The sequence below is a fragment of the Syzygium oleosum genome, unplaced genomic scaffold (genome assembly GCF_021117445.2).
Source record: "Syzygium oleosum isolate NSW1041296 unplaced genomic scaffold, Sole_v2.1 Sole_v2.14, whole genome shotgun sequence".
Classification (NCBI taxonomy): domain Eukaryota; kingdom Viridiplantae; phylum Streptophyta; class Magnoliopsida; order Myrtales; family Myrtaceae; genus Syzygium; species Syzygium oleosum.
Window position 1 is genome coordinate 7657761 of NW_026607498.1, and position 21578 is coordinate 7679338.

Genomic DNA, 21578 nt, shown 5'->3' on the forward strand with positions numbered 1-21578 from the left:
CGTTAAATAAGGAATGCAGTCCTGTCAGCCCTCATGTGTATACACTTGAACTGGCGCGGAGGCCCCAATTAGAAGCTTAGGGTTCAGTAAATTAGTTTGCAATCTTAGCAAAAACAAAAATAAAATAATAAGAATAATTTAATCTTTACAAAAAGGAAAATTATGTTAACAACCATAGTCTTACGGTCTTTTTAATTTGATTGAATATTTCCACTTTTTTGTTGACAAGGCCACATTTAATAGAATGGTTAATGCCATTAATAATCCTAAACCGGTGCGCTTATGACACATTTACCCATCATCCACTTCATATCCCAAACTACTCCTAATCAAGAGTACATTTGCATTATATTATCGGTCTGAAATGTTTCGTGAGATCAAAATTGATTTGAGGTAAATATGTCATGGGTACCGGTTTGAGATTTTTTATGGTATTAACCAATAATAAAAACAACACAAGATCTACTTAGAAGACATACATTGATACTTCTCGAGTTATAACCTATCCCGATAAGAAAAGCGTATGCTAAAAAGTTCTCGCTATATTGCTTAGGATCTCCACGGATGACAATATACTCTTCACCTTCATTCCTTTTCTCTTTCCTAAGGAGAACCTAATTTCTCATAAGAATACTGCATCAGGAGCTTCAGAATAATGTGATGTAGTCATCGGCTTCGAGAAATTTAACATGTCTTCACATTTTTTTGTTTCTCTCTTAAATAGACGGTGTCGATTTCCTTCGAGCCTTTTTGGGTCGTGTTTATAAGTTAGAGTTGGAACGAGAAACTGTTGACTCATGAGTAGGCTTACTGATTTGTTAAAGAAGAGAGTTTGTGTATGATTAGACGCATGATATTCGGTTCAATCTTCGCACAACTGATTCCTGTGATTAGACACTCATCCAAACTTTCACTTGGGTCGCGTCTTACTTAGTTGAGATGGGATTCCTTGTCACAAACGAAGATTAAAGAGAAGTTGCCTGAAAATTGAGTAAGGCCCGGATAGGAACAAGAAGTGGTATAATGTATTTTTCTTTTTAATTGATTATAGCATATTGTTCTGCCTCTTCATGTGCGAGCTAATTTCAAGAAAAATATTTATGAACACGAGAAGAAAATATCTCGGATTATCTCACAACTCCATTAATGATGAAGATGTGTGATTTTTTTTGTCCATACGGTAAGTGAAACGTGCATTTTCATGTACAACACTTTGCGATCCCCGGCGATCCTTAAAAAAGAATTTCATCTTCCGGTTTCCTTATATATTATAAGTATATAACTTTTAATACAAGATATACACAATTGCATATGTATGCAACTATAGAAGAAGAGGAACAAGACAAGTTTGCCTAATGTGTGTAGCACTATATGAGACATTGGATCTCACCCAAAAGGGGGAGCTTTACCCCACCGATACTCCACCAGCATGTAGCCTTTCTAAGGACAGCTATTGCATGATCCACAAGAGAATGGCCCTCGTTCAAATAAAGACAAGCACGTCGACGAATTAGCCACGAATTCGCTTGTTAAATTAACAAATTAATGCACCAAGTAATAGAGGACCCAACTTTTTAACAGTGGAATTAGTGTGTACTGGGTAGCTAGAAAGTTGAAAACTTTGTCATCGTTAATATTTTAGTCATATAAAGATGTAGAACCGTAAATAAATGTATTCCCATCTTCTCCTTGAGTCCTATATCTCTATAGTTAAGTCGAAAGGAGTCGGCCGAGTTGGTAAAACGACTGGGATTCTGTGTCTCGAGAAGCTTGATATTTTATATTTGATGTTTAGACAAGTTATGATCAAATGAAACCGGCCTTAAGAAAGTGATAAATCCATAATTGGATACTGAAAAGGAAAATAATAAATCAAGTTCCTTTCAAATTACGCCGGATGAATTGCTTTTCATCGGAAGAGAAAAGAGCAGGATCTAGCCTTATTCATGCTCTTAATTTTATGTAATCACTGTTAGAGATATCAATCCTCCCTGATTGATAATATTAGAGATATCAATCCTCCCTGATTGATTCTATTTGATGTTATTTTGATATTGTAATATTTTGTTGCTTTAGATAGTTATCTTGAATAGCCTATAAATAGGCTCATGTATCATCAGTATTAGACATGCAGAAATACATAGAAATTCTCTTTTCTACTCTATTCTTCACAATCACAACCAAATATTATATATATGTGTGTATGTACGTATGACACCAGAGGGATCTTCATGATTAAATTAGTAATCATATTCATAATATAAATAAGCCAATGGCTGATGGTGGATGATGATGATGGAAAAGATTATTATATAATTTGATAGAATATGATAGAGCTCCTTTCGGTTGTAACTTTTTATTGAGGCTTTGGGACCATTGAATAGTGAAATGTTGGACGATTCGCATCATCTCAGATCAAGAAAAATGACCCATTCTTGAACCTATGAGTTACCACTTCGTCCATTAAATAAATGACTATGGCTCGTCCTAGTTCGATTCGGCTAGGTATCATTGTCCCTACCAAACCACGCTGAGAGCTTGTGAATCTTCAGAGTTAAGAATCGTATCGTGATTCATGGGTGCTAAAACGACGTGCGCGCTAAAAACTAGAACATGGGACTTTTTTAAATCACACTAAAACTATTGTCTCTTCGATGTTTGGACTATACACAACTACATAAGTATGGGTCATCTCTAAAAGCTGGGGCGAAAAAGGGAATTTTAAATTTTGCTGGACAATCATTACCTTGGCTTAGCCCAGCTGAAATTGAAAATGGGAGAGCCTGTGATGCGCAAAACGGACTGTCCAAATTGAAAACTGCTCGGACCGTACTGGAACGGCGATATGGTCCGGTTTTCGAGAGTAACGGTCCGGTTTCCAGTTCCTAAAAGTGAAATTAGTGTCTGGGCAGTCCTGTTTCCAATTCCAAGGGGAACCGGACCGAATGGACCGGATCGACTATATATATATTTTTGCGATTGTGTGTAATTGGCATGGGGAGTACAATTCTAATTTTAGAACATATGTATAGTCAACATGGGGAATACAATTCGTCATCGCATTAGCTCAAATTGCACACTTGTTTTCGTGATTATGTATAGTCGGTATGGAGAATACAATTCTAGTTTAAAAAAAAAAATAGTGAGAAAAAAAAAATGACCGATTTTATTTGACCGGACCGGACCGATTCCCAGTACTGAGAACCGATCACCCTAGGAGAACCTGAATTTTGGTTGGGATTCGATTTCGACATCGTGATTACAAAATTGAATTTTACCAATTTTGACTTGGATTAAAGAAAGAAGGAAAGACTCCCTAGGTTACGAGCTTCCTCAGGGGGTCGAAAAGACAAGGGGGGAGCAAATGTGACAAATACAAAGGGCCTTTCTCTATCAGAGGATGACGACGTACGTACAGCTCCGATGTGGGCTAACTTTGCCAAACGTGTACACTAGTCAAGTTGCACCATTCCTTTCGATTCGTCGATTTTATATACATAAAAATATATAATTTTAAGAAAATAATTCGTCGTGAGTTTCTTTTTATCATCGTTCTTTTCTCGAGTAATCTTCACACGAGAGTGCCGATTCCAGCTGCCCACGAGTAGCTTAATGCATTAAACTTGGTCTCTATACTAATTAAATCGTTCCAAATTGAAAGAAAGATTAAACAAACTCCTCAGTTTGGGCAGCGATATGATTAAGGCATGATAAATTGTGCATCCCATGTCCAGGGTTCGCCCAGTTCATCGCTGCCCTATTATCATATTCATTCATTTGCTCCACAAGTTGCACATAATCCAGATTTTATAATTTTTCATGCTTGAAGCGCACAGATCTGGGAAGGCAACCCAGATTTTATTTTATTCACATTTTTTCAAGCATCATCATCAAAGGAAAAAACAAAGAGAAAGAATTTTTTTTAGTTTCGTCCTTTACTTTTACTAATTAAGTTAATCTACTTTTAATTTGTGTAATCAAATCATTCTACTTTAACATATTTTTAATCAAGTCCATCCGATATCAATTCCAGTGAACTTGGCTATCTCACGACGTTATGTGGACATTCACATGAGTGTCCACATTAGCTAATAAAGTTTTTGCATATAATACTTTATGTCGGCTATATTGCATAAATTTTCCCACACACCCGCATATTCTGTTTGCATCATACTTTGGGTCGTCTGGCAGTCCTATCGGTTGAATTTGGTTTGATTTAGGGCTGCATGGATTGGATTAGAAAATTTGTGAAAGCAGAAGACTCAATTAGATAAATTAAAATACATGGACTCGTTTAGAAGAAGCATGAAAGTATAAGAATGAAAAATAGAAGTATTCCAAAGAAAAACAAGAAAGAAAGAAAGAAAGAAAGAAAGAAAGGAGTCCCAAAGCATTCGATACAATCATGCAAAGATGTTGTTCAAGCAGAAAGTTTATCATAATACCAAATTTTCAGATTGCAGGCTGTACCATATAGGATAGTCGACGATGAGTGGGCAGCCATGTTAGCATTTTTAAGCGAGCATTGGTCGAATGGACTACATTAAAATTTCATGCAAAGGTTTATGACAACATTAAATCAATTGAAAGGTTTAAAAACTACATTGCAATCCGAACAATAGGTTCAGAATCGAAATGGCAATTTCTTCGAGATGTGCTGAAATTTCGTTTTCATGCATTGTTGACAATATTGTCAATTTTATTTTACAATGTGGAACGAGGATGAAGATGCATTCTAGCATACTTCTGATTGCTCATCCAATTCTTACTATTCCATGTTCAAAATCTTATTAGGTATTGTTTTTGTCCTCTTTTATATTAGAGTTTAATTATCAATCTCATATTCCTTTTATTAATAAATTTATCTATTTTTGTTGTTTTTAGACGATAATAAATCGATCCTTCAATTTACATTTTAACAGCTTCAGGAAAGACCACCTATATAAACAAGTACTTTGAACTTTGTGTGTACCTTAATCCTATGAATGCTTTATTTATCTGTTTTTTCTTCTTAACTTTCCCAATAAATTTGAACTCTCAAAGAGCACACAGGTAAACGTCCAGTGTACATTGAAAGAGAGAGAGGAGAATAACAAAGAAAAGTAAGAAGAGCACACAGTATGACAGACATGAAATTTGCTGAAAGAGGAATGCATAGATAAGGGAATCAGTGATTGCAAGGATGGAGAAAAAATAAGATGCATATTCGGCTTTGCCCAGATGGAGATCTTATGCTTTGCAACTTGATATACATGGGGAAAATATTTGGATGTATTCTGAATGTACGTCTACATAAGCGCAGACCATGGCCATCATCATCATCATCATCATCATCATCACTTTTCAGATTGCACTCTTCATGGTCCTTGAGGCAGGCCACTTCAGATTCTCACCTTCCTCTTTATCTTTTTTGTGTTGGTGTAAATGTATATAAAAAAAATTATCTTTCACTCAGCAGGATGTTCTAGATTTTATAAATTGATTCTATATATACACACACAAGGGTCCGCAACTCAATGGAGAAGACTGAGCGCAAACTAGAGAATTATATGAATTCAATTAGTAAATGTACAACTTTTTCTAGTAGTGGTTTTGTTGGTGCTTGACTGACTCAGAAATCATTACAAATCGCGCTAGTGGCTTTAGTTTGTAGTGTCAACTGCATTTATTATTGGAGTTGTTTAGGCCGAGCAGATCTCATGAATTTTCAGTTCATGATGCAGCTGTACACTTGAACTTAGTTTCCAAGTTCTATCCAACTTCTATATGGAGCCTCACGATCCTTTAAAGCGAGCTGGACAAGATCCAAATGTATCAAAAGAGAAAGAGTGTGTTAAGAAAGAAAAAAAGGTACAATTTATTGGAGAGGAATTCAAATCCGAGACAATATGACTAACTCGAAACTGACACGACTTGATATGTCGCCCTACTTGTAATAACAAGACGAGGGTTACAGAGTGTACGTGTACCCTGAGAATCTTATTCCGATCGACTTTCTTTCATGGCTTCAATGAGCACTGCCAATCCTAATTAAGCACGAGTAGATTGATACTCTTGGATTGAGATAGTTAAAGCAATTTTCTTGCTCGGTCGGTGGGTAAAACGGATTTTATCAAGACTAAATCTTAATCCATTAGTCAAATACACAGTAATCCTTGAGTTACTAGCACCGATCTATCAGTTTAAAAACAGAAGTGAACAGATAACCCCTTTTACATAAACCATTATGAGCTTCTCTTGACCAGATTACTGCTGATCGTGTTCTTAGCCAACATCAATTTGCATCTTGCGATTTCTAGCGTTGAAGATATGTTACATTGCATGCTCACCGTGCCAGCTCGAGCAACAACATACGTCATGATGTTTTTGCCCTTTGGACTTTGCTCGGCCCGACAATCGCTTGATTTTCTCCTAATAATCAGTCTGCTATGCTGCGGCTGCTACAGAATGCTCAAATTAGCAGATGCTCCATACTTTCAGCACTGTCACGATACTCTGGATTGCGACATTGATGAAGTATCAACTGACCAACATCCACATAATTGTTTATTGTTTTTATTGATTCGAAATCATCTTGATGAGCGCTTTGAGTCACGCTACAAACAAAAATTGGAAGACTTCCTGGAAAACATTTTCTAGAAATGTCATATTTTCCGCAAAATAAATGAAACGTCAATTTATTTAAAAAAATTATAAAAATTATCCGATAGATTTGTATTGCATGGAAGTGTTAAACCAATATGATTTTTTAAAAAAAAAATCATAAGAAATAAGTTTTCCTAGATTGGATTAAATATGAAAGTATTTTAGCAATATGGGTTGGGTTGGGTTGGGTGTGGGTTGGGAAATTTACATTGCGAATAAATGGGTCATAAACAGGTTAATGTGTCCATTTGGATTGGATCATTTGTGACTTAACTTAAATCGACCCAACCCACTCATTTAACAAGTTTACGAAGTTGTCATGGCGTTGGGACCTTGATCCAAAGTCGCTTAGCTCTCATGATCTTGATCGAGGCTGTCCATGGCAGATGCGCTTAGTGCGGTGATCTACTTGGTAAATAAATTTCCACTGATTATGATTGGATGTCAGATTCCTAAAGAAGTGGGGTCAGGTTGTTGATTATTTTATAATTAAAATATTTGGTTAACCGTGTTATGTTCGAGTGAATGATGATAAGCTCGATGAGAGGGAAATAAAGTGCATATTCCTAGGCTATGCACAAAAAAACAGGATTGTTGATTGTGGTGTTTGAAATTAAATTCACTTATTATCAGTAGAAAAGTTATATTTTGAGTAGGGCTGATTGTGGTACTATTTATATGGATCTAGAAGGTGGAGTTGCAACTAGAAACTCATGAGATATCGAGTAGTTGTGCAGTAATCGACACAAATGATACTTATAATGAGGTTAAACCCGTCGAGCCAACAATTTCTGTCTGTTGAATTTAACAAAGTGCATATTCGATGTTGTAACAGATACAGATGCAACATATCTGTTACAACATTGAACCCTTATGGAGTAACTAAAGGTGAAAGTGAAGTTGGTGTTTTGTTGAGATTCACAGTTACGACTAAATTCAAGTGCGACTTGGATATGGAAGATGTTTGTGGCAGTTGAGATCATGAGGAGCTGTGGAAGAGTAGCAGCGAAGTTCGAAATCTAGAGAAGCAATTATAACCTGACTCAAATATTGAGTCAAGGCCAACATTGCCGGAAATATGTAGTGAGTCTGGGCCCCAAGAAAAAAATTCCTAATTTTGAGTAAGTTTCCTATTTAAGTGGTTTCCTAAAAGGGAGTTTCCTATTTTAAATCTAATTCTCTTATATGTAAGAAGCGGGTCTTATTTGTGAAGAACATCCAAGAGGAGATTTCTTTTGAATGACACCCCGAAATAGTCCAAGAGTGTTGAAGCCAATAAATCTTGTGTTATAATTTGTGAATTTTTTTGTAAGATCGAGAGATTACATCGCAAATGATTGTGAAGACTAAATACAATGTGAGTTGTGGAGTGTAATTGAGAGGTGAGAAATACTGAATGCGTTAGAGTGAATCGAGTATGGTTGTAATTTCTTTGTGTTGCTTGATCTCGTGAATTACACCCTGAATCAGTTCAAGAGCGTTGCAACCAATAAATCTCGTGGTACAATTTGTGAATTTTTTTTGTAAGATCGAGAGATATCGCAAGAGATTGTGAAGACTAAATACTGCATGAGTTGTGGAGTGTAATTGAGAGGTGAGAAATACTGAAAATGTTTGAGTGACTCGAGTGTTGTTGTAATTTTTTTTGTATTGCTTGATCTTGTGAATTACACCCTGAATCAGTCCTAGAGTGTTGAAGCCAATAAATCTTGTGGTATAATTTGTGATTTTTTTTGTAAGATCGAGAGATTATATCGCAAGGGATTGTGAAGACTAAATACTGTGTGAGTTGTGGAGTGTAATTGAAAGGTGAGAAATATCGAGAGCGTTTGAGTGTGGTTGTAATTTTCATTGTATTGCTTGATTTATAGTGAAATTCTTTGCTATTTTCCCCTGGATGTAGGTCACACCGACCGAATCGCGTAAATCTGATGTTTGATTTATTTTCTTGTTTAGTTTATTCTAATATTCAATTGCTTATTTCCGCAATACTCATAATTCGTGTATCTCTATGTGACATTGTAAAATCTCATCAGACTCGTCTTTGATTTCACTTTGGAATTGAGAGCTCCCAGATATTTCACAGCTACTAGTCCTATTCTATGTACAGTAACCAATTCTTTCTGCTCCATTTTGACCAATCGGTGGCAAGGTTGTTACTCTAAGCATCTTGAAATTCCATTAGAACTTCTTGAGTTTTGATGTTTGTTGAAACTCTTTGGTGCAAACTACTATACCATACCAGCTGAAGCAAATTAGCAGCAGATAGCAACTGCTTGTAGGGAACTTTCAAACGAAATGCATCAGGACGTACTTGAATTCTCTAATACAATCCAATCCAAAATCTAGTTCTTTATTTACCTAGTGGACATTCTCAATTGCTTTGAGCTTTGTATGACTATTATATACATCTGCTGCAGTTATCATTTTACAGCCTTCTCACGAGCAAGCTGATCCCAAATGCTGCGGCAACTATCTGGCTTCTTCTGAAGCATCTCTGTTACGCAGTTCTCATGGCGATGCTAATGATGAAAGGAAGACCCCTGAAGGAGATAGGGATCCATTGAAAGTGAAGGCTGCGGGTCCTAGTTTTGATCTTGGATTTTGAACCATGGTCATTGCCCAAAGGACCAAGTCCTTTTAGCCCAAATTGCCTGATTCTTGAGCTAGCTCAAGTTAAAGAGGATGCAGCTTAATCTTTTAACTAGTCGTCTGAATAATAATATCTTAGCCCAATCATAATTCATAACATTGAAATTCCAGAAAAGAGAAAACATGAAGTGCCTGTTATTTATTACCGAACCGCGATCCAAGTAAACTTTGAATTAAACTACATTACCAGAGAGTTCTCCCTAGTACGAAGGCTTGTGCTCTTTTCCTTCCCTTCGGCTTCTTTTAATCCACTGCATCAGGAAAAGATTAAGATAATTTTCTTAAAAAAGAAATGCTAAGACATTTATATATCGATTGCTAAGACATTCTCAAAAATACTAATTACTCGACAATTTGTTGTTTACCTCACGGCCAACTTTCAAAAACCTCTTTTAACTCCTGTATCTCCTGCGGTTAAAAGGTTTGAATTAATTAGGGTGTGGAACTATTGAGCAGTATTCATGTCCTATAGCCATAATGCAATTAACTAGATGTAATCCATGAATTATTTGACAAATTTATGATAAAAGATGATGGACAATGTATTTAAGCGTAAAGATGACTTAATGTTAATTTATTACTAGATGATAATAATCATGATATAAACTTAAAGAATTTGCGAACAACTTGAATAAATGAATTAGCGAACACAATATTGTCATTGATATTTATAGAGTTTATAGAATTTGTTAAGTAATTCAAAAAAATATTTTTCACACAAAGGAGTTACAAATAAAGTAGAGAAACAATAAGTTAGCTGTCCATTGCGAAATATGCAAATGGACAAAAAAAGAGTAGAAAATCTCTAAAACTGCCTCCATTTGCATAGATATAGATCCGATTCAAAATGTCATGATCACTTAAAAACTCTGTTGAAAATACTTATTATACAACTTCATATCATAGTGGAATAACTATTAATCCTTTTTAAGTAAATTGCAGAGGTAATTTATCAATGGTGCACATAAAAATTCTTCACTCGACATCAAAACTTTTTATGGGTCTTTTTTTTTATTTTTTATAATCCAGGGACACAGACTTAGAGACTGGTTACCTAAAGGCTTATGAAACACTTGTGAGCCCCATGACCCAGCTAAGTCCAAACTTTTGACCTGTGCATATGGCCCCAACCTAGAGTAATTTTTTTATGGGCCTTATTTGGAAAATAGTTCAAGTCGGCTCGATTAGATGAACTTATATCATTTCTTTATAAAGTAATGTTGCAAAGAAAATTTAGAAAACCTGTCTAAATATAATAATTAGGTACAGTAGGTAGATATATGTGATTTGTATACCAAATCTTGTACAAAGGAATATCACATACTGTGATCATGTTTTAATTAAGCGAGTCCTATCCCAACACCCAACAATATTCGCTACCACATCACTTTTAACATCAAGTCTGCATTATCAGTCAGTATACTAAATTCCCTCACTTTAATTCTTCTGATAAGAAGTGGCAGCAATACTCACCTTGGAAAGAAAACTCGTCATGTCATTATCGTCATCACCTATGTCTTCGGAACCACCAGATTCGTAAACTCCTTCAGGTCTTGTCTTCAATTTGAAACATTTGCTAATCCTTAATTGAGAAAGATGAAGCATGGCTCCTTCAGCGACCCTCCACTTCTCCAAATTTTGCAGATTATCAAGAACTAAATACTTGAGTTGAGGAAACCCTCCGGCAGAGCAAACCATTTCCTTTCCCATAAAAGCAGTCTCCAATACGAGAACAGCCAAGTGATGCAATTTCTCCAATATTGGCATAGGATCTTCTTCGAGCCGGGACTTCATTGAGATCAGCTTCCTCAGCTGCTGGGATAGATTTTTATGTTCTGGTAACTTCTCTATTATTCCTTTCATCGATAGTTTACAGGAATATGGATAGGTTGACATTTTACTCAATTTACCTTCAATGAATGTACCATAGCTTGTGAATCTAAAATATGAGGGTCGGAGATGTTTCAAAGTGAATTTAGCAAGTTGTGGAATTATCTTGAACTCGTCCCAAACGAACTGGTTGCAGACAATTAGTTTTCGCAGATTGGTTTGTTTACCTACATCGATCACATCACAGTTCTTTAGATTAAAGTTTCTCAATGTCCGTAGATTTTTTAAAGAGTCCAATCGCAACTTCTTCAAGTCATCGACGGCAAAATAGATGGGAAGATGGAGATGCCTCAACCTTCTCATCTTCCACAACACATTTGGCAAGGTTACCTCAACTAAATCTATTACTCGTAGGTCCAAGAATTCCATGCATACTAGGTTCCCCGTAGATTTCGGCAAGCCCTTGAACACACTTCCTCCTAAACTTAAGCATCTTAGAAGGACTATGTCTCCCACTGAGTCGGTCAAAATTCCTCTCTTACTATGAATGCCCTCCGGTTCCAGAACTCTAAGAAACTTACATTTAATGAAAATAGGTTGAAATTGCTCCGACATCCCTCCGACATATCCGAAGAACATGAGAGTTCGAAGGTGGAACATAGTCTTTCCTATTGGTTTTACGCTCGGAATCATGTTTCCTTCAGCAGTCATGTGCATATTGAGAGAAAGCCTTCGTGTTTTGCAAGTTGACTTTATTGCCATAGAAGAAGAAAAATCATCCATCTCATTGTCCTCTTGAATGTTAAGAATGCTTAGAAAACTCTCTTGCGTAGCCTTAGAGACGCATAAGTCTCGCATCAGGTTATGGAGGTGGCAGGTTTTGATTTTTCCACTCAAGTTGAATCATACTTGAACCATTCCCCTGTTAACCAAATCCATTAAATATTGCTTTGCTACATCTTCCACTTGAATTTCTCTCTCTTCATCATATGCATTCAACGACACAAAGCCTTCAGCAATCCACAAGTGAAGAACCTTTGTTGCAGGGATTTTTGCATCATCCGAAAAGCTACCCAAATATAAGAAGCATGGTTTTAGATGCCATGGTAGATCTTCATAGCTTAAGACCAACACCTTTGATACATCACTCTTATCACTAAAATGCGAATTGATATTTTTGTAAACCGTCTCCCACTCATTGACCGCCAGAAGTCCACCAAGCATGGTGACGGCCAAGGGTAATCCTGCACACTTCTTAAGGAGTTCATCTCCTACCCTCTTCATATCTTCAGTGATTATTACACAATAGCAGGAAACAAATTGCAACTCAGTAATCACAGGAAGACACAACTATCATGAGAAAATAACTTCGAGGAAGAATATCTAATTATAGATATATAAGAAAGATGCTATAGTTCTTTATAATCTATGGTTCATTTATGCTTTTATAAGGGGAAAGGCTATAGGGACCACAACAAAGCTCCTATACATGCCTTCATCTACGCTTGAAATATCAAGAACCCTAAATTAACAAATGTAATGTATTGTCTTTGTTTTTTGTGGTCGGCTAGGGCGTTACGAGCCCTTGCGGGTAACTGCGAGGGCCATATAGAGGGCAATCGAGCACTTGCCCAGGGGTTGGCGGCCCCGCTAGCATATTGAAGGAAAAAAGAAAAGAAAAGAATAAAAAATAAATAAAAAATAGATAAAATTTCAAAAACTTTTAAAAAAAATTAAAAAACTGTCTCCGTTAGCGTCGGTCACATCATATAGGACAGTCGGTGCTGACTAAACCACCACATCAACAAACTTTGACCAAACTTAGCCGAAAGGACTACATAGGCAATTCATTTAATGGTTTAGGATTAACATGGCAAAATCTCAAAAGATATATGACTAAATTGATATAATTGAAAGGTTTATGAATGAATTGACAAATTGTCAAAAGGTTTAGGACAGAACTGGCATAATTAAAAGATTTAGGACTTAATTAGCTGCCGTACAATAGGTTTATGACTTTTTGGACAATTTCCCTCTCTTTCCCCCTATATCAAAGCTTTGATGCCTAATACTCCATATATCAGTCATTCGTAGTAACTATCGATTCATAAATTGTTAAACCTTCTAAACGGCCAAACTGAGCAATGAACTACCTCGTATTTGTACCATTGTCTCTGACTATAATAACCTCTTGAAGCAATATAATCTCTCAAAGCTACTGTATCTTAGGATAATAACCTTAAAAAAAGCCTTACCTTTTGTTTCAGGGAACACCCTCTTCTTCAGCAAATCCCAGCTCTCCAGGTTTGATAAGCACTGAAGTTTATGGAAAAGACCATGAGGATCGATATACTCCGCTACGTCTTTGTTGCGGGTCGTTATCAATAGCTTGCTTCTTGTGTTCTCGACTGGGAATGCGGCTTGAAGATTGTCCCATGCCTCTTGGGTCCAAATATAATCAAGAACCCTGATACATCTCCTCTTGTTGGATCTTATATAGAGTATCAAACAATTCGTCATCTCTCATGTGCATAACGCCCTCTCTTTGGTCAGGGATCAACTCAACAAGAATACCCGTCAAGATATCTTTCACGTGGTATTCTTGAGGTTGAGATACACAAGCCCAAATGAAACCATTGAAATTGTTCTTCGTTTCATTATGAGCGAAGACTTTCTTAGCAAGTCTGGTTTTACCCAAATTACCCATTCCCTATGTAGAGATAACTCCGTGCTGTTTTCCATCCTTCGACAGCTCAATTACCAACACCTTAACACTATCTTCGCTCCCAACAAAATCCTCCTTGAAATGGGGATAAGTCGGTTTCAGCGTGGAAGCTCTCGTGCGTTTGTGTTTGCCCTCATTCACCATTTGTATGCCATAAGCCTGCATACTCGTTCTCATATTGGAGATGCTGGATTTTAAGCCATCGATCTCTATCCCCACCATACGAACCTGCAAGCACATGCACTTTGCCACGAAGCCACCATACGCTTTGACGATGTTAAGTTCCTTCTTTGGCGCAACTCCGAGGATGTATTGCTCGATGACGTCCTCGGCATCATAGGCAATGTCTCGGAGTTGGGCGACCCATTCTCCGACAGCTCGGTCGTGCTCACATCTCGCGTCCGCATCCCTTAGCAAGCTCTGGATCAGGTTCAGCTCCCTTAGCAAGTCCTCAACCTGGCCCTCCACGCCCCACAAGAATTTGGCCTCGTCGATGAGCAGCTTTCCTATTGTCGGCCCCACGGACGAAATAACTGGCTCGGCCATTGGTATTGCACTGCTTGACGGTGATTAGTGGAACTTACGATAGAGAATGACTTGACAAATTCACTTCCAATGCGTTAACAAGCCGAGAACATAAAGGCCCTCGAGTTGCAAAGAAGAGAGGAAAGGAATAAGTACCTTAGAAAGTTACATATTGCATTGATAATCACATATTCTATATCCACCGACGCAAGAAAATCGCACCAACAGAATTTAATCAAAACTTCTTGAAAGGGTAAAGAATTTGCTCGACAGCAATCACGAATCCGATGCTTTCTTGTCTTTGAATGTTATGGCAGAAAATGCGGAACAATCGGGAGGGCCGGGGGTGAGGACGCGTGAGCGAGAGCAGGCTTCTGCAACCTGCGCATAGCACATGGCATCCGCAATATCTTGTAAAATAAATATAAAATAGGATACGTTCAGGCCGGAAAAAGAAAAAAAGGAAAAAAAAAAAAAGCGTAACAAAAGCACCGTCGTCGTCAGTCGGTCTTCCTAGAGAGGCTCTTAAGCTCGTTTCGCGCTCATATTTAATGATTCATCTCCCGCCACGACGACTATATAAGCTCTCAGAAGCGGTATCACTCACTCTCGCAGCAATCACTCGCAGCTCTCGAAATCCCTAGAAGTTCTTCTTCTTCTTCTTCTTCATCTTCATCTTCATCCCCCAAATGCTGCAGCAACCGCCATGGATGAAGCTCCGGCGAAGTGGAACGTCACCTTCACGAAGCACCTCAAGCAGAAGCGCAAGGTCTACCGCGACGGCTTCCTCTCTCTCCACTCCTCCGCCGGCAAGGTGCGTTGCCGGCCTCTCGCTTACTGATCTCCGCCATTCATGTCCCAGCTCAACTCGAATCGGAAAATTTTAGTTAGCTTCGATTGGGCTCGGACACTCTCGAGTTTGATTGGCTAGTCTATGTCGAAAATGCAGCGGCAATCGATTTGCCACCGTCTTTTCCCCGAATTTAGGTCGCTCGATTGAGCTGAATAGCATCCTTTCGGATTTCGATTTCGACTGTCATCGCGGGATTGTTCTGTTCTGGGCTTTTGGTCGTTGTACTCTCCGGGATCGAGCTTGTTCTGAGTAGATTAGGTCATTCCGTGATTGATGGTCGGATGTTTTGACAGGTAATGCTGTATGATGACAGCGAGCAGCTGTTGGAATGCAGGATTTTGAAGAATGATGAAGTTGTTAGCTCCGGTGAGACACTGACGTTCAACGCTTATTTGGTTGATGTTGGAGAGCCTGAAGGAGGGCAAAAGCCTCCCGATGATACTTACACTCGCAGCCGAGAAAATAAAGTTCTTAAGCAAACAAATTTGCTTCACAGAAAGAAGTTCGTCAACATATCTGATTGCGCCGGTATTGTCTGTTCTTACATATTTGTCTTTCTTAATGCTGGTGTCTCCATTGGTTTGACATTTGACGACTCATACTTGTACATTCGCAATGTTGTGCTCATCATCTACCTCTATTATATAATCCACTTTGCTGTCTTTTAAGGAGATGAGAAGACCAAAGTGGAGAAGGATAAACAGCAGGCAATCGGCCTAAGCCCATCGCAGAAAATTATTAGAGGTTGGCGATGATATCCTACATAATCTCTCTTTCAACTGCAAGTAAATGCTGGGTACAAAACTTAGCATGAGGTTTCTTTTGTTTTTTGATTTCCAGAATTCAAGAAGAATGAAATGAACAAGTACGGTATATTGCAGGCGAGTCCGAACTCAAGGACTTCGAGTATGGCAGGTGAGTTTGGACTTTTGCTGACTCATATTTGCCCATGCCAGGCCGTGTCTTTCTCTAGATGTATCTCCTGGATTGTGAATCCGTTCTTGATTTTCTTTGGGGTACAGTTTCTGCACATCTTTATACTACATACAGAATCTTTTCAAGGTCAACTCTCAACTCTGATGCTTTTTATATCAAATCTTCTCAACCACAGCGGTTTCATATATTTTCATGGCTTTTCTGAAAATCATTGGAGCTTCTTAGGATATATTCAAACTTCCCTTAGAAAACTGGTCTCGATATTCTCTATGCAGTTATATTCAAAAGTTTGTTATTGTTGTCTCAGCACTGCAGTTGACATGATATTCCTTTTGATATAGATTGGCACACCTTGTATACAACACACTTAACTCAAAAGTCGAAGAAATATCATGATGGCTTCTTACGTTGTATGAGCAGTGGATCTATGACTAGGCAGGTCAAGCTCTACAGTCTACATCTCCTTCGGATTTTTACCCTTAGATAATACCAGCTATCTTGTTGCTGAATTAAACTTCAGCTCTTCCTTCCTTTATTAGTTGGTTTTCTTCTTCGTGATGTACACCTTTCTCAGTAGACTAGAGAAAAAAATTTGCCAGGATAAATATGGCTCAGATGATTCAAACCTTATTTGGGTCTTTTACCAGGTTTTCTTGTATGATATGAGCTGGAAACTTTTAGATAGTAGGTTCCTGAACAAAGCTGAAGAAGTAAGCCCTGGGGAGATGATGGAATTTCCTGGTCATTTGGTTGAAGTTGGCAACAGTGAAGCAAACCATGAATCTTTAAGGGATCTTAATGCATGTGGAAACAGCATCAATTCTCTTCACAAATTAAATATGCAAAAGCAGCAGCATAATGTTACTACCGTTAAATCTGCTGTAAAAAGGTACCTGGAATGCAGTTCAATTTTATCTGTTTGCTGGTGTTCTAAAAATTATTCATTTTTCCTGTTTAGTCTTTATACGGAGGTAATTTGCCTTAACTCCTGGCTTAAAGTCTTGAACTGCCAATAGATTGTCAACATTTTCTCCCTGATTGTTTATATTCCCATCTACCCAATAATTCAGCTGCTCTGCAATTGATGCTATTGGGGGATACTTCATACTTAGTAAAATGATATTCCAACACAATGTGATTCGTAGCTTTAAGAACACAAGTTCATGGGATGTTCACAATACGTGGGATGGTTTCCACAAGTCCTTGAACTTGCAGATGCCATTAGTCAATTCATTGTTTTTATGTGAAGTTAACACTTTCTTCATTGACCAGATAAAAAAAGATGACAATTGAAAATCTTCATTGTTATAATATTATCTCTTTCTTTTTTGTTAAGGAGCATGATTCTTCTCTTCATGTTTTGCATGATCTACAATAATTACCTGATTCTGTTTGTGATGCACTGAAACATGTATTCATTAGTACTCTTTCAGAAGAAAAAAATGGTCAGATGCATCAGAATGGGGCAAAGGAGAGCATATTTGATGCTGGAAACTCAAGTGTAACAGGTCAGATTTTGTTTATATGCATATTCAGTTTGCCACAAGTATTTACTAGTTGCCTGGTCTATACGTTTGTTGCATGTTCTTACGTGATCATGATCTGACAATTTTTTGGCTTATGAAATCAAAGTTTCCAGTTAGGAGACTTTTTTGCACTTGTCATAGGCAAAACATTATACTGCTTAACCTGGTGGATTCTTAAAATTTCTTAGATATGACAGAAATAAAAGCTTTACCTTATATGAAACTATCTATTGAGTTTTCGGCTTTGTGCTTCAGAGGTGGTCTGAGTACGTCCGTTCATTTGAAAAATCCATAATTCACCTTGTCTGGTTACGTTCTTGAGATTGTCCTAGCTCTAGCACCCTTATTTAAGTACTTAAGAATGAGTCATAAATAAGAGAACCTCATGCAAAAGAGGAGGGCAATGAACCGAGTTACATGGATTCCTCAGGATATTCCTTAATGGTTGTTACATTTCTAATGAATTTTTTCATTAAATAGCCAGTTGTTCGTTTACTTCCCGATAGATTTTCTAATGAAGTTTTCATTAACTAGCCTATTACGTTCTTGATATTGCTGTGTATTTACTGCCTCCTTTTAGCTTGAGGTTATGGTAATAACGAAATCAATAACAAGTTCATCATTATTCTTCAGTCGTTTCCAACACGCATGAGCATGTGAATGTTCTTTTGTGGGTGGTGTCCTCCCGTTATTTTGTGTTAGTTTAACTGAGCATGTCCGACTTGGAGATTAACACTTTCCTGTCATGTAGAATGGCAGGTTTTGTACACGACACAAGTAACTCAAAAGGCCAAGAAATACCATGATGGTTTTTTGCAGCTTGAAGTTCGCGGATCCCTAGGGAGGCAGGTCATTCTGAAGCACTTTCAAACATGTTTTCATCCTTAAGCCACTGTTCTTTAATTAAATTGGGCTGGCTACTTTGTTTGCTGATCCAACATGAATCACTTCATCTGTTTTTTGGAAAATGGTTTATTATGTGCCCCAAGTAGCACACTAATTCAAATGCATTTCACTACCCAAAAAAGTTAAAAGGCCTTAAGCACCCCTTCTGTATACGTCCTGGAATTACTTTTCTGCTCATTATTTTTTCGCCCTTGGATCATTCAGGTCACACTGTATGATGCTAGCAGGAAAGTCTTGGTGAATAAATTTCTTAGGAAAGCTCATTATTTTTTCGCCCTTGGATCATTCAGGTCACACTGTATGATGCTAGCAGGAAAGTCTTGGTGAATAAATTTCTTAGGAAAGACGAAGTGCTGGGAACTGGAAAATCACTGGTATTCGATTCTCACTTAGTTGATATTGAGGAACATGTAGTAGAAGAAAAGGTGCCGATGGGTTTGAATGATCGTGAACCATGTTGCGCCGCTGGAGAGATGTGGAAAGGCCATGGGGAGGGGAATGGTGTTAAAGTTGATCAATCCATCCTGGGAGGTTTGCAGCATTATTGATTCATCCTATGCTATTCAGATGTTTCAATAGCTTTATTGTCTATAGTTGTAGTTTTCCTTAATGCATCCTATCTGTTGTAGCTATGTCCTAGTGAAGTGCTGAAGAGGTTATATAGGTATATCTGTGGGTATTAAGATAGAGTTGTAGATGAAAATTTTGAGAGAATATCTTAAGAGAAAGTTGCTACCTCCCTAACCAAGGAAGCGGCACTTATTTGAGGTGGATTGTACACCTGATATGGTCACCTCAAGATGCTTCAGAAATGGAGCATCTAATTCTTTCTTCCCTTGATATTAACTCTATGTGCCCTTACCAAAAAAAAAAAAACTCTATGTGCCTCTATGATGTGATGCCTAACCCTTTATCTTTGGATGTTACAGTACTCTGGGGAAAACATGGAGACAAAACTCCAGGGAAGGTCCATCCAGCGAGAGAATTAGATTCAAACAGTGGAATATCTGGTATGAAAAGCACAGATTGCATCAAGAGAGTTCCCGAGACCAAGCCTCTACGTAATGGTGATTTCTCCATTGATCATGAGGATTCTCTTCTGCCTTTTGAAGTTACTATCTATCCCATGTGTAATTAGGTTTAGGCACAATGCAAATACAGTTATCTTATTCAGTTGCGTCGAATATTTTACAGTAAGCTTTGTAAAGCCCACAAATGGATAAATTGTTTCATGGACCTGCTCTAGAAAGAAGAATGTCATGCAATCAAGCTTGGGTTTGATCTTATAGATATTGATGCAGCACTGTCACTTTATTTTGCATTTCCTTCAAAGTCAACTCTCATGTTTGTTGGAGGAAACTGTGTTATGTTACTCCAACTTGCAAATGATCTCTTAATCCAATCGATGCAGCCTATCAAATATTATCTGTCCTCCGAAAACCATTAGATCAAGTTGCCATTGCGGAAAATTCACGTGAGAGGGAGGCAACTTTTGCTTCACTAACAAAGGAGCTTCAGCATTCAAATAATTCTTATGATGGTGCTCAAAGACAAAGAGCGCCAGCTGCTAAACTAGCTTCAGTGGAGAATGTGGACACTGGAAATTTAACTGATACCACTGGCAATGAAAAGTTGCCTGGTCTCATGAAGTCTAAAGGTTTATTTTAGTGTGATTTCACTCACTTTAGCATCTTTTAAATTTTGATGTTAGATTTCTCGTATTTTATGTTTCCTCATCTGACATTGTAAAATCTCATCAGACTCGGCCTCTGATTTCAATGAATTTTACTCTACGGTGGACTTTGGAATTGGCCACTCACAGGTATTTCACATCTACTTGTCCTATTCTATTCACAGTAATCAATTCTTTGAGCTCTATTTTGACCCGTTGGTGGCAAGGTTGTGACTCTGAGCATCTTGAAATTCCATTAGAACTTAGTGAGTTTTGATATTTTTGTTGAAACTCTTTGGTTACAAGCTGAAGGAAGTTAGCAGCAGATAGCTACTGCTTGTAGGGAATTTTCAAACTTGATGCATCAGGACCTACTTAAATTCTCTAATACATCCCAGTCCAAAATCTAGTTCTTTATTTACCTAGAGGTCATTCCTAATTTCACTGAGCTTTGTATGACTAGCATATACATCTGCTGCAATTATCCTTTACAGCCTTCTCACGAGCCAGCTGACCCCAAATGCTGTGGCAACAATCTAGCTTCAGAAGCTTCTCTTTCATGCGGTTCTCATGGTGATGCTGATGATGAAAAGACAACCCCCGAAGGAGATAGGGATCCATTGAAAGTGAAGGCCGAGTGTCCAAGTTTTGATCTTGGATTTTGAACCATGATCATTGCTCAGTCAACTATATTGCTACTGTCAAGAATCTGGATGGAGTGCTCAAGAATCTCGTGCCTATCACACGTGAAATATGTACAGTCGAGCTCTGGTTTTTTTTTTTTTTTGGTGTAAAATGTAAGTAGTATATAACAGATGATGTACAGCAGCTTAGGGGCATTCCCCGGCATTACAACTAGTACTAATAATTCGAGAATATGGAGGTAGGAAGTCTCCATAAAGTAGCTAAAACAAAGTTAGCTTGCGAAGGTTTGATTTTTTTGTATAGTGAAGCTCTACCTCTTACATTTTTCCGCACCTTCGCCAAAATAATCTGAATGTCAGTTGGATTGTTTTGAAACCGCCTATGGTTGCGCTCCATCCAAGTGCAATATACAGTCGCTAGGAAAGATACTTTGAGGAGTTTCGCTGCCAAATCTTTGCCTCTTGTTGCTCTAACCATCCATTGAAGCTCCTCATTCCATCCCCATACATTACGCCTAATCCCATGTTGCGCAAGAATATTACGCCAGATGCTACCTGTCCATTCGCATTGGAAGAAAAGGTGAGTCGTGTTCTCTATACTTGCCCTACAGAAGGTACATTGAACATCAACTGAAGTCATCCACCGTGATATGATCTCTGCTGT

At 37.9% G+C, this 21578-nt stretch overlaps 1 protein-coding gene and 1 pseudogene across 3 annotated transcripts; one reads left to right on the forward strand and one right to left on the reverse strand.

The window, feature by feature from the left end:
* Window positions 1–10734: 10734 nt before the first annotated feature.
* On the reverse strand, window positions 10735–14453 carry LOC115661733 (putative disease resistance protein At1g50180; annotated as a pseudogene).
* Window positions 14454–14868: 415 nt separating this feature from the next.
* On the forward strand, window positions 14869–21045 carry LOC115661740 (uncharacterized). 3 transcript variants are annotated; one of them, XM_056317616.1, is made up of 13 exons: window positions 14872–15191; window positions 15524–15758; window positions 15900–15974; window positions 16071–16145; window positions 16508–16605; window positions 16814–17055; window positions 17589–17674; window positions 18444–18541; window positions 18889–19129; window positions 19528–19665; window positions 20010–20255; window positions 20359–20420; window positions 20765–21045. In XM_056317616.1, the coding sequence occupies exons 1-13, from the start codon at window positions 15084–15086 to the stop codon at window positions 20933–20935; spliced, it is 1875 nt and encodes a 624-aa protein (XP_056173591.1). In that variant the 5' UTR covers window positions 14872–15083; the 3' UTR covers window positions 20936–21045. The 3 variants fall into 3 exon arrangements, with proteins under 3 accessions (XP_056173590.1, XP_056173591.1, XP_056173589.1); XM_056317615.1 differs by lacking the exon at window positions 17589–17674 and having other exon boundaries at window positions 14869–15191; window positions 15565–15758; window positions 16814–17052; window positions 18442–18541; XM_056317614.1 differs by lacking the exon at window positions 17589–17674 and having other exon boundaries at window positions 14873–15191; window positions 16814–17052; window positions 18442–18541.
* Window positions 21046–21578: the final 533 nt, after the last annotated feature.